Below are 14,298 nucleotides of genomic sequence, written 5' to 3' on the forward strand. Positions count from 1 at the left end.
ATAGAGTTTTACAGCATGGAAACAGGCTCAATCAAAACATTCAACATGTCTCATCTACACTAGTCCCACCTGCCTGCATTTGGCACTCTAAACCTGCCCTATCCATGTACCTAACGTTTCTTAAATGTTGCAATGGTACCTGCCTCAACTACCTCCTGCAGCAGCTTGTTCTATACACCTACCACCCTTTGCATGAAATGTTATCCCTCAGGTTCCTATTAAATCTCTCCCCCCCCTCAGCTGCTGAGGGAGGTAGTTGAGGAAGGTACTATTGCAACGTTTAAGAAACATTTTGACAGGTTTTGGCAGGCAGGTGGGACTAATGTAGATGGAACATGATGGCCGATGTGGGCAAGTTGGGCTGAAGGGCCTCTTTCCACGCTGTAAGACTAAAGCTTTGTTTTCTGAAGTAGAGCTGTTTGTATGCTTTGCTGTAGCTTCAATGTGTTTGATGCAGATCAAATTCCCTATTCATGTATTTTTTGTATTCATAGAAAATTGGAAGAAATGTCTAAAAATATATATTATTGTTTCCATTTTTCTAAAAATACTAGTCAATGGCTTTTTTGATACTGAATACTTAAAATAAAGAAACATTGTTGCTCATCCCCATTTTGCCGCTCTTCCTTTCAGAAGGGAAGTAGAGATAATCCAGGAATGTGTAAGACTGTTCCTCGTGCTAATAGTAGGGATGCTGTTGGAGAAGATTCTTCTGGATATGGCGTACTTGTATTTGGAAGAGAATTGACTAATTAGGACAATGTGCAAGGCTTCGTCAACAGCAGGTCATGTTTTCTGAACTTGATTGAAATTTTTGAAGAGACATTGACTATAATGGCTGAGAAGTCATGCTGCAGCTTCATATGACTTTGGTTAGGCCATGTTTGGAGTATTTTGTGCAGATCAGGATACTGCATTACATATGGGATGTGGAGGTTTTGAACTGGAAAAAAGGTTTACTAGAATGCTATCTGGATTAGAGGGTATTTATAAGGAGGTTGGACAAACTTTTCTCTGGTGTTGGAGGCTGAGGGAAGATCTAATAGAAGTGTATAAAAAATGAAATATAAAAAATGTTGGTCACATGTAGGCAGAGGAAATTAGTTTAACTTGGCATCATGTTTGGCATGGACACGCCTATTTTCTGTGTGGTACTGTTTTATGCTCTTCATTCAAAACTACAAACGAGCAAAATGTCTCCCATTTATGTAATGGAATTTCAATAGTAAGTACTAGATGAGCCATCCAAATTGTGACTAAATGCAGTGTTCAAGATAGCTCATTAATCCTAAATTTAACATTTGTGGGCTAATTAAGCAGTTGCTGTAAAATGTTACATTGTGCATATAACCTTGGTGCATTCCAATGCTTTTAAATAATGAGAATAATTAAAAATAACGCAAGTTGTTTTTTAAAATTAATCTGGTCATTTAATCGACCTGCATCCTGCAGTATTTTAAACCTGACCGGTTCTGTCAGGTGAAATGTGTAGGGACGAAATGCAGATTCTGGTTTACACCGAAGATAAACACAAATGCTGGAGTAACTCAGCGGGACAGGCTGGGGAGAAGGAATGGGTGACATTTTGGGCTGAGACCCTTCTTCAGACTGACAGTCAGGGGAGACGAAATGTGGAAAGGAAAGGTGTGAAAACGACAGATCAAAGCAGATAATGTTCAAGGAAATGTAGAATGGTTCATTGTCAGGAAATAGGCCATGAGTTTAAACTTTCTTGGACGCAAAGAGAAAGATTAACCACTATCAATCAGATGGAGCATGCGAGTTTGATGCTTGTTTCCTCCTGCTCAGCACAGATCTAGCTAGCATAGACACAAAATGCTGGAGTAACTCAGTGCGACAGGCAGCATCTGGAGAGGAATAGGTGACGTTTCGGGTCGAGACCCTTCTTCAGACTGAAGAACCGAAACGTCACCCATTCCTTCTCTCCAGAGATGCTGCCTGGCCCGTTGAGTTACTCCAGCATTTTGCCTACCTTCTATTTAAACCAGCATCTGCAGTTCTTTCCTACAGATCTAGCGTAACTATTTCACACCCACCCCAGTTCTCCGACTAGTTTCACTGTCTTGATTAATTTTACTGATTGCCTCGTCACCTTCCCCTCAGTCAACAATGAGCCATTCTACATTTCCTTAAGCATCGTCTGCTTTGATCTGTCGTTTTCACACTTTGCCTTTCCATAGCTCCAGTCCTCTTCCCTGACTCTCAGTCTGAAGAAGGGTCTGGCCCGAAACGTCACGCATTCCTTTTCTCCAGAGATGCTACCTGAACTGCTGAGTGTTTCCAACATTTTGTGTTTATCCTCGGTGCAGAACCAGCATCTGCAGTTCCTTCCTACATATTAGCTTTACATTTCCTGGACGCAAAGAGAAAGATGAACCGCCGTAAATCAAATGGAGGATAGACACTAAATGCTGGAAATAACTCAGCGGGACAGGCAGCATCTCTGGAGAAAAGGAATGGGTGACATTTCTGGTCCAGACCCTACTTCAGACTAATGTCAGGGGAGTGGGTGGTACATATATAAGGAAGTGTTAGGTGTGAAAACAGGACAAAGGGAATGGAGATCAGGAAAAATATAGAATGGATCATTGTTAGTTGGGAGAAGTTAACAGTCAGATGGAAGATGCGAGCTTGATGCCTTGTTTTTTTTTACCCTCCCCCCTTTTTAAACTGCATTTAAACTGCTCAGCAAGCAGAACTAGCGTAACTATAGATAGAGAGACATAAAGCTGTAGTAACTCAGCATCTCTGAAGAGAAGGAATGGGCGACGTTTCGGGTCGAGACCCTCGCCACAGCACTCAGTGTGTTTTGCAGAGCAGCGGGGCTGCACAGCAAGTAGCAAGACGCGGGCGGGTGCACGAATCGGATTGTAGCCATTGTCAAAGGAGGGGGCGGGGTCGGGGCCAATCGTCCGTCGCTGTGATAACAGCACGTCGGAGCCGCGCGCTAGCGGGCTGCGTGCGGTGCGCGGAGGAGGAGGAGGAGTGGGCGAAGGAGAAGGAGCCGAGCACAGACGGAAACAGCCGAAGCCCGTCCGGACGATCTCTCCAAATCAAAATGGCGCGGAGGCTCGAGGTAGACGTTGTGGTGCTGATCGGTTAATTTGCATTGAGATTATTTCCCCCCCCCCCCACCTCTTACCCCTCCCTTCCCCCTCCCCTCCCTCAGCGCCTTTTCAAAACAACGAACTGTCTCACTACAAACAATTGAATTTAATGAGCGGCCGCAGCGCAAATAAATAATTAAATTAGTGAAAGATGTGCGAAAACTGCGCAGAGCTGTTGGACGTGTTAAATGCAAGTAAGTAGTACAATCATCCCCTGTTGCTGCAGGGGCCTGTATATATGTGTGGAAAATAATAATCTGCAGGGGTGCACAGCCATTGGTCACGGCCTGTGCTTGTTTATCCCTCTTGCAGGCCTCGATACTAACTTAAAAGTACTCGGGTCATTCAAGGTATTTTGTATTTAATTTGTTTCTTCCTACCATTATCAACTGCCCGTGTTTGAAATTTATAAGCTGCAACCATTCAGTGTTTAATTCAAGTTTGATGCATTGAATGTATTTTAACCAGACTTGTATATGGCTAGGAGCTTTTTGTGGCCTAATAAATTAGGCTGATTGAGAATTGTCTTGGTGTTTTTGAAAAAAACATAACGCATAGTGTAAACAATGAGGTTTGGTAAATATGATATTCAATAATTTAACGATTAACTAATTGTTATCGTTTATTGTAAATGTTTTATGCAAACATTTTGAACGCAGTAATTTAAACTGTTTTGTGGGGAAGGGAATATTTTAACGTTAGTCTGCTTTGGTTTTCCCTTTGTGAATATATATGTACTTAAAACTGATGAGAATTGATGCTAGGTTAATCAGACTGTCTTCTGGTATTTTATTTTTGGCTCATTGATTTTGGCTTGTTGATTTGGAGTGTTTTGAAATGATCTTCGTAAACAAACATACCTGGCATGTACATTTCATTCTTGAGTATTTCCTGGCATTGAAAACAATATTATGAAAAACAATCTCAACATTAAAGTATGTAGGGAATTAATTGATATCATTAATTTCACAAGCTGACATCTATATAATTAATATATGTGCACGATTAACTTGGAGTTTCTCAAGGATTAGTGTAAATCTCAACACCAGTGAGATAATAGTGGAAAGAGCTGAGCATTTAAATATTATTTGTTTATTTCTATGATTTAAACACTTACATGGAAGTCTTTCCTGTATAATATGAATTCAAGACTAAAACTTATTTTTTGAAGAAATCTATTTGCAGAAATAACTGACAATTACGTAAGACTGAAATGTCTTCACTTGTGTTGGAAGTGATTATGTCCATTCTTTGAAAAGATTTTACCCAAATTTTATTTTGTAAATCATGCAAAAGTTTTACATGCTGTATAGTCTTGCTGTGTCCATAAACTTTTGTTGTTTTAGTTATTATTGTCTATCAGGGTTTTTTTGACATGATTTTTCTTTAAGAGGTAATTTGGAAACTCCAGTTTTGTTGAAGTCCGGTCTTTTTATTGTATCCAGTGATCTGATTAATAACCGTTTCTGTGGTGCTGTGCACCTTTGTATATGGAATTCCAAAAGTGATCAATATTCAAATTTCACCCTATTCTTCATAAAAATATTTTATGTTCAAACAAAATATATCGTGGAACAATGCTATCGAAATAGTTAATACAAGAATTTGGAATAGGTGGCAGGAGAAACTTTTTCAGAATGCGGCGACTGGAATTTGGAATTTGTCTCCTGTTTAATAGATGAAGGGAGAAAAAATTAACAGCCTTTCAAATAAGATTGAAAAATTTGGATGTGGCAAAATGGGTAAAAGGTTAATAATGTGATTAAGACTATGTATTTGTAGATACCGGCATGGGCTGATTAGGCCCAATGCTGTGCTTCCATCCTGTAATTTTATTGTGCCCGAATCAGACATATTTGATCTCTATCAATATTTTAAGTTGTTCATATTGTGTATTTCTGTAACCATTGGCATTGATCTAAATTGTAGGATTCTGATCCTGTTGTAGGATTCTGTTTGAAATACCCAATGTGTTACAAATGTTAGTTAAATGAATAGAGAAATGGTGTTTAACAGAAAGACATATATTGTGAGTCTTTGTTGGTGGTGACTGACATCATGACCAGCAGCAGTAATATTTTTTTCTGTCCAATCAAAGCTCGGCGGTTGTAATGTTAAGAGCAGTCACTTGCTGTTGTAGTGGCTTTCTTTTGGCTCCAGCTGAGTCATCCTATTAATGGTTGACATTGAATGCATCCCTTTTGGGATTTGAAGAACTAGGCCTTGGTTTGGGTTTGTCTCTATTTATACTCATTGACTTTCTCTCAAGTGATATCAACAGATGTTAAAGAAGGCAGCAATAAATGTCTCTTCTCTGGAAGTGCTTTTCTAGAAGAGGATTAAGAGTTGTGGATTGCTTACATAATGTTCAAATTGTTCATAACATATTTACATACGGTTCACATGAATTTGCATAGATTTAATCTTTATAAGATTTATGTTCATGACATTTAAATTTTTATGAAAAAAAAATCCCTGCTGTGCAGTATTTTTGCCTTGGAGAATTTAGCTGTTTCTCTCAAAAGTACCTTGTTTTATTTTTTTCAATCCTATCCAAAAGACAAAGTGAAAATAAGTGGAATTTGTAACCTTATCTTAAACTAAACAAATTTTGAAAAAAGTTCAATTTCATTGCGATTCTGTCTAATAAGGAACACGTCCATATGTAGAAACCTGCAGTGCAAATCATCCTGATCTGTATTGCATGTTTTGGGTATCTAGCAAGCATATACACCGATCAGCCAGAACATTATGACCACCTGCCTAATATGCTGTTGGTCCTCCATTTGCCGCCAAAAGACCCCTGAAGGTGTCCTGTGGTATCTGGCACCAAAACATTAGTAGCAGATCCTTCAAGTCCTGTAAGTTGCGAGGTGGAGCCATCGTGGATCGGACTTGTCGATCCAGCACATCCCACAGATGCTCAATCGGATTGAGATCTGGAGAATTTGCAGGCCAGGGCAACACCATGAACACTTCATCGTGTTCCTCAAACCATTCCTGAACAATGTGTGCAGTGTGGCACTGCGCATTATTCTGCTGAAAGAGGCCACTGCCATCAGGGAATACCATCGCCATGAAGGGGTGTTCCTGGTCTGCAACGATGTTTAGGTAGATGACACGTGTCAAATTGACGTCCATATGAATGGCCGGATCCAGGGTTTCCCATCAGAACATTGCCCAGAACATCACACTCCCTCCGGATTGTCATCTTCCCACAGTCTGTACGGACCAGATGGGATAGCATTCGTTGTGCTCGCGCATCGATGAGCCTTGGGCGCCCAACACCTTGTCACTGGTTTGTGGTTTGCCCCTCCTCGGACCTCTGTCAATAGGTACTCGCCACTGTTGACCAGGAGCACCCCACAAGCCTTTCCATTTCAGAGATGCTCTGACCCAGTCGTCTGGCCATAACAATTTGGCCCTTGTCAAAGTCGCTCAGGTCTTTACACCTTTACAAAGTCTCCTGCATCCAACACGTCAACTTCAAGACCTGACTGTTCACTTGCTGCCTAATATATCCCACCCCTTGACAGATGCCATTGTAACAAGATAACCAATGTTATTCACGTCACCTGTCAGTGGTCATAATGTTTTGGCTGATCGGTGTAACTATGCATTTGTTCTCTGGAATGTAAGTTTGTCTGATAGCTTTGATTTCAAAGCAATTGTCAGGGAAAAAGTACAGCAAAAGAGGTGGGATTGTGGGAGAAATGTGTGCACACCAGGATGAGGCACAGGGAAGAAAAATGGGGGTGGGGGGTGGGGTGTCTTTATTCGTCTTGGTTTAATGGAACTTTAGTTTTGTTTCTACACTTTCAAACATTTATTAGTACGAATGGCTATTTTTAAATTCATTCTTGTGATCTTGTACTTTTGTATATTGGAATAATAACTGGGATTTGTAACACATGCTGGAGAAATTACACCATGGGAATTTTAATATTGTGGAAGTTAAAAAGCTGGACCAGTAGTGATGACCAAGAATCCACCATATTTTCATTTTAAAAACTTCTTGTTCTCTGGTGAAAGAAATCTTCCATCTTACTCTTTATGAAAACAATCCTATATTTCCTATGGTTGACACTTGACACTTTACCAGCCCTTTGAAATTACATAGCAAGCCACTGAACATAAGGTGGAGCACCACCAAGTTTTATTCAAGGGGAATTATGAATGGGAATTAAATGTTTGCTTTGTTCGTAAGAGCATCAGTAAGGCATTCAACAAATTTCCGCATGATAGGCTGCTCTGGAAGGTTAGATCGCATGGGATCCAAGGAGAGATAGCTGAATGGATAGAAAATTGGCTTCATGGAAGGAAGCAGAGGGTGATGGTGGAAGGTTGCTTTTCGGACTGGAGGCCTGTAACTTGTGGTGTGCCTCACGGTACTGTGCTAGGTCCGTTACTATTTGTCATCTACATCAATGATTTGGATGAGAACATACATGGCAAGATTAGCACGTTTACTGATGATAAAAGGTGTGTGGTTTTGCAGCTAGTGAAGATGGTTATGAAAATTTGCAGCAAGAGATTGATCGATTGGCCAGGTTGATGAATGGGCTGAGAAATGGTTGATGGAATTTAATACAGAGAAATGTGAGGTGTTGCATTTTGGGATGTCTAACATGGGCAGGATCTACACAGTGAACGGTAGAGCTCTGGGGAGTGTTGTAGAGCAGAGGGATCTATGAGTGCAGGTGCATGGTTCCTTGAAGGTCGAGTCACAGGTAGATAAGGTGGTCAAAAAGGCTTTTGGTGCATTGGCCTTCATCAGTCAGAGCATTGAGTATAGAAGTTAGGAGGATCATGTTGGAGTTATATAAGACGTTAGTGAGACCACATCTGGAGCATTGTGCTCATTTTTGGGCAGCATGTTATAGGAAAGATGTTGTCAAGCTGGAAAGGGTACAGAGACGATTTACGAGGATGTTGCCAGGACTAGAGGGTGTGAGCCAGAGGGAGAGGTTGAGTAGGCTAGGACTCTATTCCCTGGAGCGCAGGAGGATGAGGGGTGATCTTATAGAGGTGTATAAAATCTGGAGGAATAGATCGGGTATCCACAGAGTCTCTTGCCCAGAATAGGTGAATTGATGACCAGAGGACATGGGTTTAGAGTGATGGGGAAAAGATATAATAGGAATCTGAGGGGTAACTTTTCGCACAAAGGGTGGTGGGTGTATGGAACAAGTTGCTAGTGGAGGTAGTTAAGGCCCAACGTTTTAGAAGCAGTTAGACAGGTATATGGATAGGACAGGTTTGGAGGGATATGGACCAAGCGCAGGCAGGTGGGACTAGTATAGCTGGGACATGTTGGCCGGTGGGGGCAAGTTGGGCCAAAGGGACTGTTTCTACACTGTTTCTATGACTCTAAGAGAAAATTAATTGTTGCTGTTGAAATGAGTGTATAAGCAAGATGCGGGGAATTGTTTTTTTAAAAAGTGAAATTTATAAAGCAGATAGTCAGTAATAAGATTCTTTGGCAATGTGTTAGGGTATATAATGGGAAGTGTCAACCATATACAGTTGTGATTAGGTTCAACCCAAAAATGTAAAATAGCATATTATATTTTCATTAATGAGCTGATTATCTGTGCTTTGGAGTCTTGGATAGAGTACAGATAGATCATTATTTTTTGAAGCTGTGTTAAACCAATTGACGTTCAGATTAGGATTTTTTGATGAATGAACAAATGGTGCTGAAAGTGATGTTTAATGACTCAATTTGGTTGACAAAAGTTCTTGGAAAGAAATTTGTTTTCCATACATAGTCTGGTCTATGTGACTTCACAAGCCCTGATGTGGTTGTTTGTTAATAGGAAGTAGCTTGCGATAGACAATACCAGCATTGTTGATAATGTGTACACCCCATCCCCCCAAAAAACAGAACAAAATGAACACTTGTCATTAGGATAGGTCAATCCAATTAAAATGTTACACTTGGGCTTTGAGTGTTTTATCGAGGCTCAGAAGTTACATATTCATCTTTAGCTGAGGATTCCCTTGCATGGTATTTGACGAGGCCTTCAATTGTCGTTTCCATTTTCCTGACTCCTGCTATTATTCCTTTGCTTTGTCACAGGGCTGTGAGAGTTTCCCTTGTCTTTGCCATTCACTCTACCAGTTTGTATGCACAACTGATCACCCTCTTCCATTTTTGACACGGCATCATGCTACCACCAAACAAATCTACACTCCCCATCCCAATCATTTGATGTTCTGAAGAGATTATTCCATGGCATCACTCCTGATTATTTCCTTGATATATTCTCCAACAGTAAATTACATGACATCTGCCCTTTTATTGTTACCACCCCCCCCTCCCTTCCGTCTAAGATTAGTTAATGGTCTAAAACTAAATGCTTTTACCAGATTAAAGAGTGATTTACTTGTTCTTTTAATTTAATATACTCTATTTACCAGTGTGATCTCTGTACCTTGGGGAGATGAAACACAGATGCATAAACATCTGTTCAATCTGCAAATGCAACCCAAATTTCTATTTTGTGTCACTTTAATTCTTCAAGCTGTTCCCATTCTGATACCTATGTTCTCATGAGTTTACTTGTTTAAGTCATATATGAAATATTTGCAGCTGCATAACACAATGCACAGATAATATATAATGGGCAAATTTAGTAAATAAATATCTCGGTTGCCTATAAACTAATTAATTCAGGGTGATATCTAAGAACAGTATTTCCTGTTTTTAATGAGGCATGTTAGACCTGTGGACATCATGAATGTAGCTATTTCACATGAAGATTCTATTATTTCCACATGTTCCTCTGGACTTCACTACTTGTCTCCATTGCTTTCACCATCAAAACTTTTGACGTTTACTTTCTCTGTGCTGTCAGCATTAATTCCTGCCCTCTCCCTTTCTTGGGAACACAAGACTACAGATGCTGGAATCTTGAGCAAAAAGCAAGGCGCTGGAGGGATTCAGCGAGTCTGGCAATATCTGTGCTTGGAAAAGGACATGGACAGATGATACCACTGATACTGCCTGATCTGCTGAGTTCTTCCAGCACTTTGATTGTTGTTCCCCCTTTCTTTCTATCTTTTAAAACTTGTTCTTATCTCACCACATTCTAGTTTAATAAAAAGATGATTGACCTGAAGTGTTAATTCGGTTTCTCTCTTCGCAGATGCAGTCTGATCTGAGTTTTTACAGCATTTTTTTGTCATGGCTCATTTTCTTGTATGTCAGAGGATTATTTTAGCGTATTTAAGCACTTGAATTGTTGATACATAGTGAGGGCAGTGCTGTCGTCTTCTGCAGTGATATGGTACGTTCAAGAGGATATAAAATATCCTATATTATTCGGATTTGGTTAAGTTTTAGTTGGAGCTGGTGAGGGAGAATGTATGTTTTGAGTATTGAGTACTGAGAAATGACTGCATTTCAGTGCAGAGTAATTGCATTACTCTACTTTATCATTTATTTTTGAATATGCTGTATTTCAAAAGACGTAGTACCATGGAGTCAAATGGTACTCTGCCTTTCTGTGGATGATGAAGGGTCTTGACCCGAACGTCAATTTCGTCTCTCCAGAGATGCTGCCTGTCCCGCTGAGTTACTTCAGCTTTTTGTGTCTTATTTTCTGTGGATGCCCATTAGTTGTAAAGAGTCAGCACACTCAGTCAAGCAGTCTCAGTGACAGATCTAGATAGAAGGCTAGGACTAGGAAGATCATCTGGCTGACTGACGCATTGTCAATGCATTATTCTTATAAGATCTTGTTGCTTTGACATTTGGTTCTCCTTCAAAATTAAATCAGTCTACGTTTCCCAGACTAGTGTTTGAATTCTGCTTGCTACACCGTATGAAGAAATTTATTTTTGCTTCTGTCCTGAGCAGCTGCAGCTTTATTTTGAAAGATTCTTAGTTCTGGGGGGTGCTATGTCAACTCGGTATCTACTCTAGATTGTTAACAGCTTGGGCCTCAGCAGCCTACTGGTCGCAGCTTGCCAACCCAAAATTGACCTGTTTATTCCATTAGTTCTTTGGCTGTTAAGCTGTCCTCATTCCACAGCAGAATATTACCCCCAATACTGCACCCTCTAAATTTGTTTAGCTTTCTCTCACGTTGCACTTTATCAAAGGCCTTCTAAAAATTCAAATTCCACCACATCAACTACTTTGTTTTTACCTTTTTCTGCTAGTTACAACCTAAATAAATTCAAGATATTTGCAAACACGATTTCTCTTTCATAAATCCATGTCAGATCTCCCCACTTCTATTATTATTTTCACGTGCTATGCTGTCACTTCCTCAACGGTAGATTCCAGCAATTTTCCTATAATGGTCAGCTAGTTTGTCTGGATTCCCTGTTTCATCTCTTCCTTTATTGAATAGTAATATTATATTTTCTACCTCCTGATGGTGGGAGCTATTCTAGAATCTATGGAAGATCCAGAAAATGCAGCTCTATTTTCAGCTGGGTAGGTTTTGAACACCAGAATTTTCTTTTAAAACCCTTGTCTTTTCCCACCTTTTTTTTATAACTTAACTGACCAATTTTTTTACATCAGCTCTGATAGCTTTTTACATGCCAGATTTTGTTTCCAAGCACTCCTGTGAAGTGCATGAGATGTTGCCTTGCATGATAAATGTATTGGATGCAATTATTGCGATAATCAGATAAAGATGAATCATTGTTTCATGTATTTATCTTTGTGTCAAAATTAATCTGCAGTTTTTTTTGCATCACCATTTCACTGATCAGAATTTAGTTTCCCATTGCTAATGGCTCTCTTAGGACGTGATGGTGTTCTGCTCTTTTGAACCTTGTTGTCCTTGAGGTGTGTATATACTCACAATGCTGTTATGGAGGGAGTTGTGGATTTTTGACCCAATTACATTAAAGGAAAGGTACATATTTCTAAGTCTTTTTTTTTCTTTTTTTTTTCTTTGTTTTTTTTGTGAAAAGCATATGTACAAATAGAAATAAAAGACAAATTTGTTACAAAGTTCTTACATAGCTTCAATTTTTACATTTTTAAAGAGAGAAAATAAAAAATAAAGAAGAAAAACTATAAACTATTGGAAAGAGAGAATAAGAGAATTAAAAAAAAAAGATATAACTATAAAAATTAAAGGAGGTAGATCCGGGAGACAATAACCACAGTTGTACATCCAACCCTTAACTCAAGCTCCAATTTTTAATTTTTATTTTAGTCCTGTGCCAAACCCATTTGCTTTTCTAAAAATTCAATAAATGGAGACCATATTTTTAAAAATAACTCAGGTTTGTCAATTAAGGCAAATCTTATTTTTTCCAAATGCAGGGTCTCTGTCATTTCCGTAGTCCACATTTTAATTGTGGGGGTTATTGGTTTTTTCCAAAATTTAAGTATTAATTTTTTCGCAGTTATTAAACTGTAATCAAGAAAATGTACCTGACTTGTTGTAAAGTTTGTAGTATGTTCTGATAATCCTAATATAATTAATTTTGGATCCATATCCAATTGCTTGTTGATAACTTTAGAAACTATTTTAAAAATCTCCAACCAGAAATTTTGCATTTTTATACAAGTTACGAAAATATGAGTTAAATTAGCTTTTTGAAATTGACATTTATCACAAATAGGAGAGATACTAGGAAAAATCCTATTTAATTTCGTCTTCGAATAATATAATCTATGTATTATTTTAAATTGTATTAAGGAATGTCTAGTATTTAATGAACATTGGTGTATATGTTGTAAACTTTCATCCCATATATCTTGCATTATGAGTTGATTCAATTCGTCCTCCCATGCTCATCTATAAGATTCTGATGACGGAATGTCAGTGTCTAGGAAAGTGTTATAAATAAAGGATATTAATTTATTTGAATTATAATGTCGATTCAGGCATCAGAATTTAGTTTCCCATTGCTAATGGCTCTCTTAGGACATGATGGTGTTCTGCTCTTTTGAACCTTGTTGTCCTTGAGGTGTGTATATACTCACAATGCTGTTATGGAGACAGTTGTGGATTTTTGACCCAATTACATTAAAGGAAAGGTACATATTTCCAAGTCTAGATGATGTGTGGTTTGGAGAACAATTTTCAGGTGGTGGAGTTCAAATGCTTTTGCTGTCCTCAAAGACGGAAGGAAACCTCCTTTTGATAGAGAAAAGTTTTCACAACCCCACTGTGCAACATCCTGGCAATCTCTGGTCCGTGACCACTCAAAGGGGCATTCAGATGGCACATGGAACCGTGCCAATGTGTTGGGTGTACATGGAAGCCCAGTATAAATGCCAAAGGGAGCCATCTTTGCAACTACCAGGCACCTGCTCCATGTCTGGAAGAGTGTGCGCTTCCAACATTGATCTTATGAGACATGCAAGAGCCCATTAAACCAGAGTCAAATCAGATCAGCCTTGATCATAAGGACTGCCTGAGAGAAGGAAAAAAAAGGCTGGTTCAGCTTAGTCTAAGGGTTTAGTGACCAAAAGCTTTGCAGGTGTTCATGCCAATGGCAGCAGATAGATGAGGTAGAGGTAAGTGACCCTTAAGTGGAATGAAATGAAGAACCCTCCCACGCAACAGAGCAAAGGGCAAACAAATGTACATGCATGGTGCCAGGATGTTGGAGAAGAAGAGCCCAGATGGATGTTTACAATTTCAGCTTTCATAAAAAAAGTAGAGAATATCATTGAGATTTTATATCGGAACTGGCTTACCGATAAAAGACAGAAGGTGATTGTGCAAGGATAATATTCAGACTGGAGGTCTGTGACCAGTGAAGTTCCACGGGGATCTGTGCTGGGACCACTGCTGTTTGTGATTGATATATATATATATATATATATATATATATATATATATATATATATATAATATATGACTTGGATGTAAATCTAGACAGGTTGGTTAGTCAATTTGCAGATTACACCAAGTTTGCTAGGGTCATGGACTGTGAGGAAGGCTGTCAAAGTATGCAGCGGGATATAGATCAGTTACAGAAATAGTAGGGCAAATAGAGTTTAATCTGAGCAAGTGTAAGGTGTTGCACTTTGTGAAGTCGAATGTAAGGGGAAAATATACGTTTAATGACATGACCCTTCACAGCATTGATGTGCAGAGGGTTCTTGAGGTCCAAGTCCATAACTCCCTGAAAATGGGAACACTAGTAGATAGAGTGGTAACAAAGCCATATAGTATGCTTGCCT

The 14,298-nt window shown here is 39.1% G+C and overlaps 1 protein-coding gene across 8 annotated transcripts in view; it reads left to right on the forward strand.

Annotated features, from left to right (window-relative positions):
- Positions 1-3,073: 3,073 nt before the first annotated feature.
- Positions 3,074-14,298, forward strand: part of usp34 (ubiquitin specific peptidase 34) — a 204,494-nt gene continuing 193,269 nt past the window's right edge. For all 8 annotated transcript variants that reach the window (XR_013547613.1, XM_078404725.1, XM_078404728.1 and 5 more), the window contains exon 1: positions 3,074-3,322. Coding sequence is in view for 7 of the 8 variants with exons in the window: in XM_078404725.1 (XP_078260851.1) it covers positions 3,280-3,322 (43 nt within the window). In the remaining variant the exon portion in view is untranslated. The remainder of the gene's footprint in view (positions 3,323-14,298) is intronic.

The sequence above is a fragment of the Rhinoraja longicauda genome, chromosome 9, assembly GCF_053455715.1.
Source record: "Rhinoraja longicauda isolate Sanriku21f chromosome 9, sRhiLon1.1, whole genome shotgun sequence".
Taxonomy (NCBI): domain Eukaryota; kingdom Metazoa; phylum Chordata; class Chondrichthyes; order Rajiformes; family Arhynchobatidae; genus Rhinoraja; species Rhinoraja longicauda.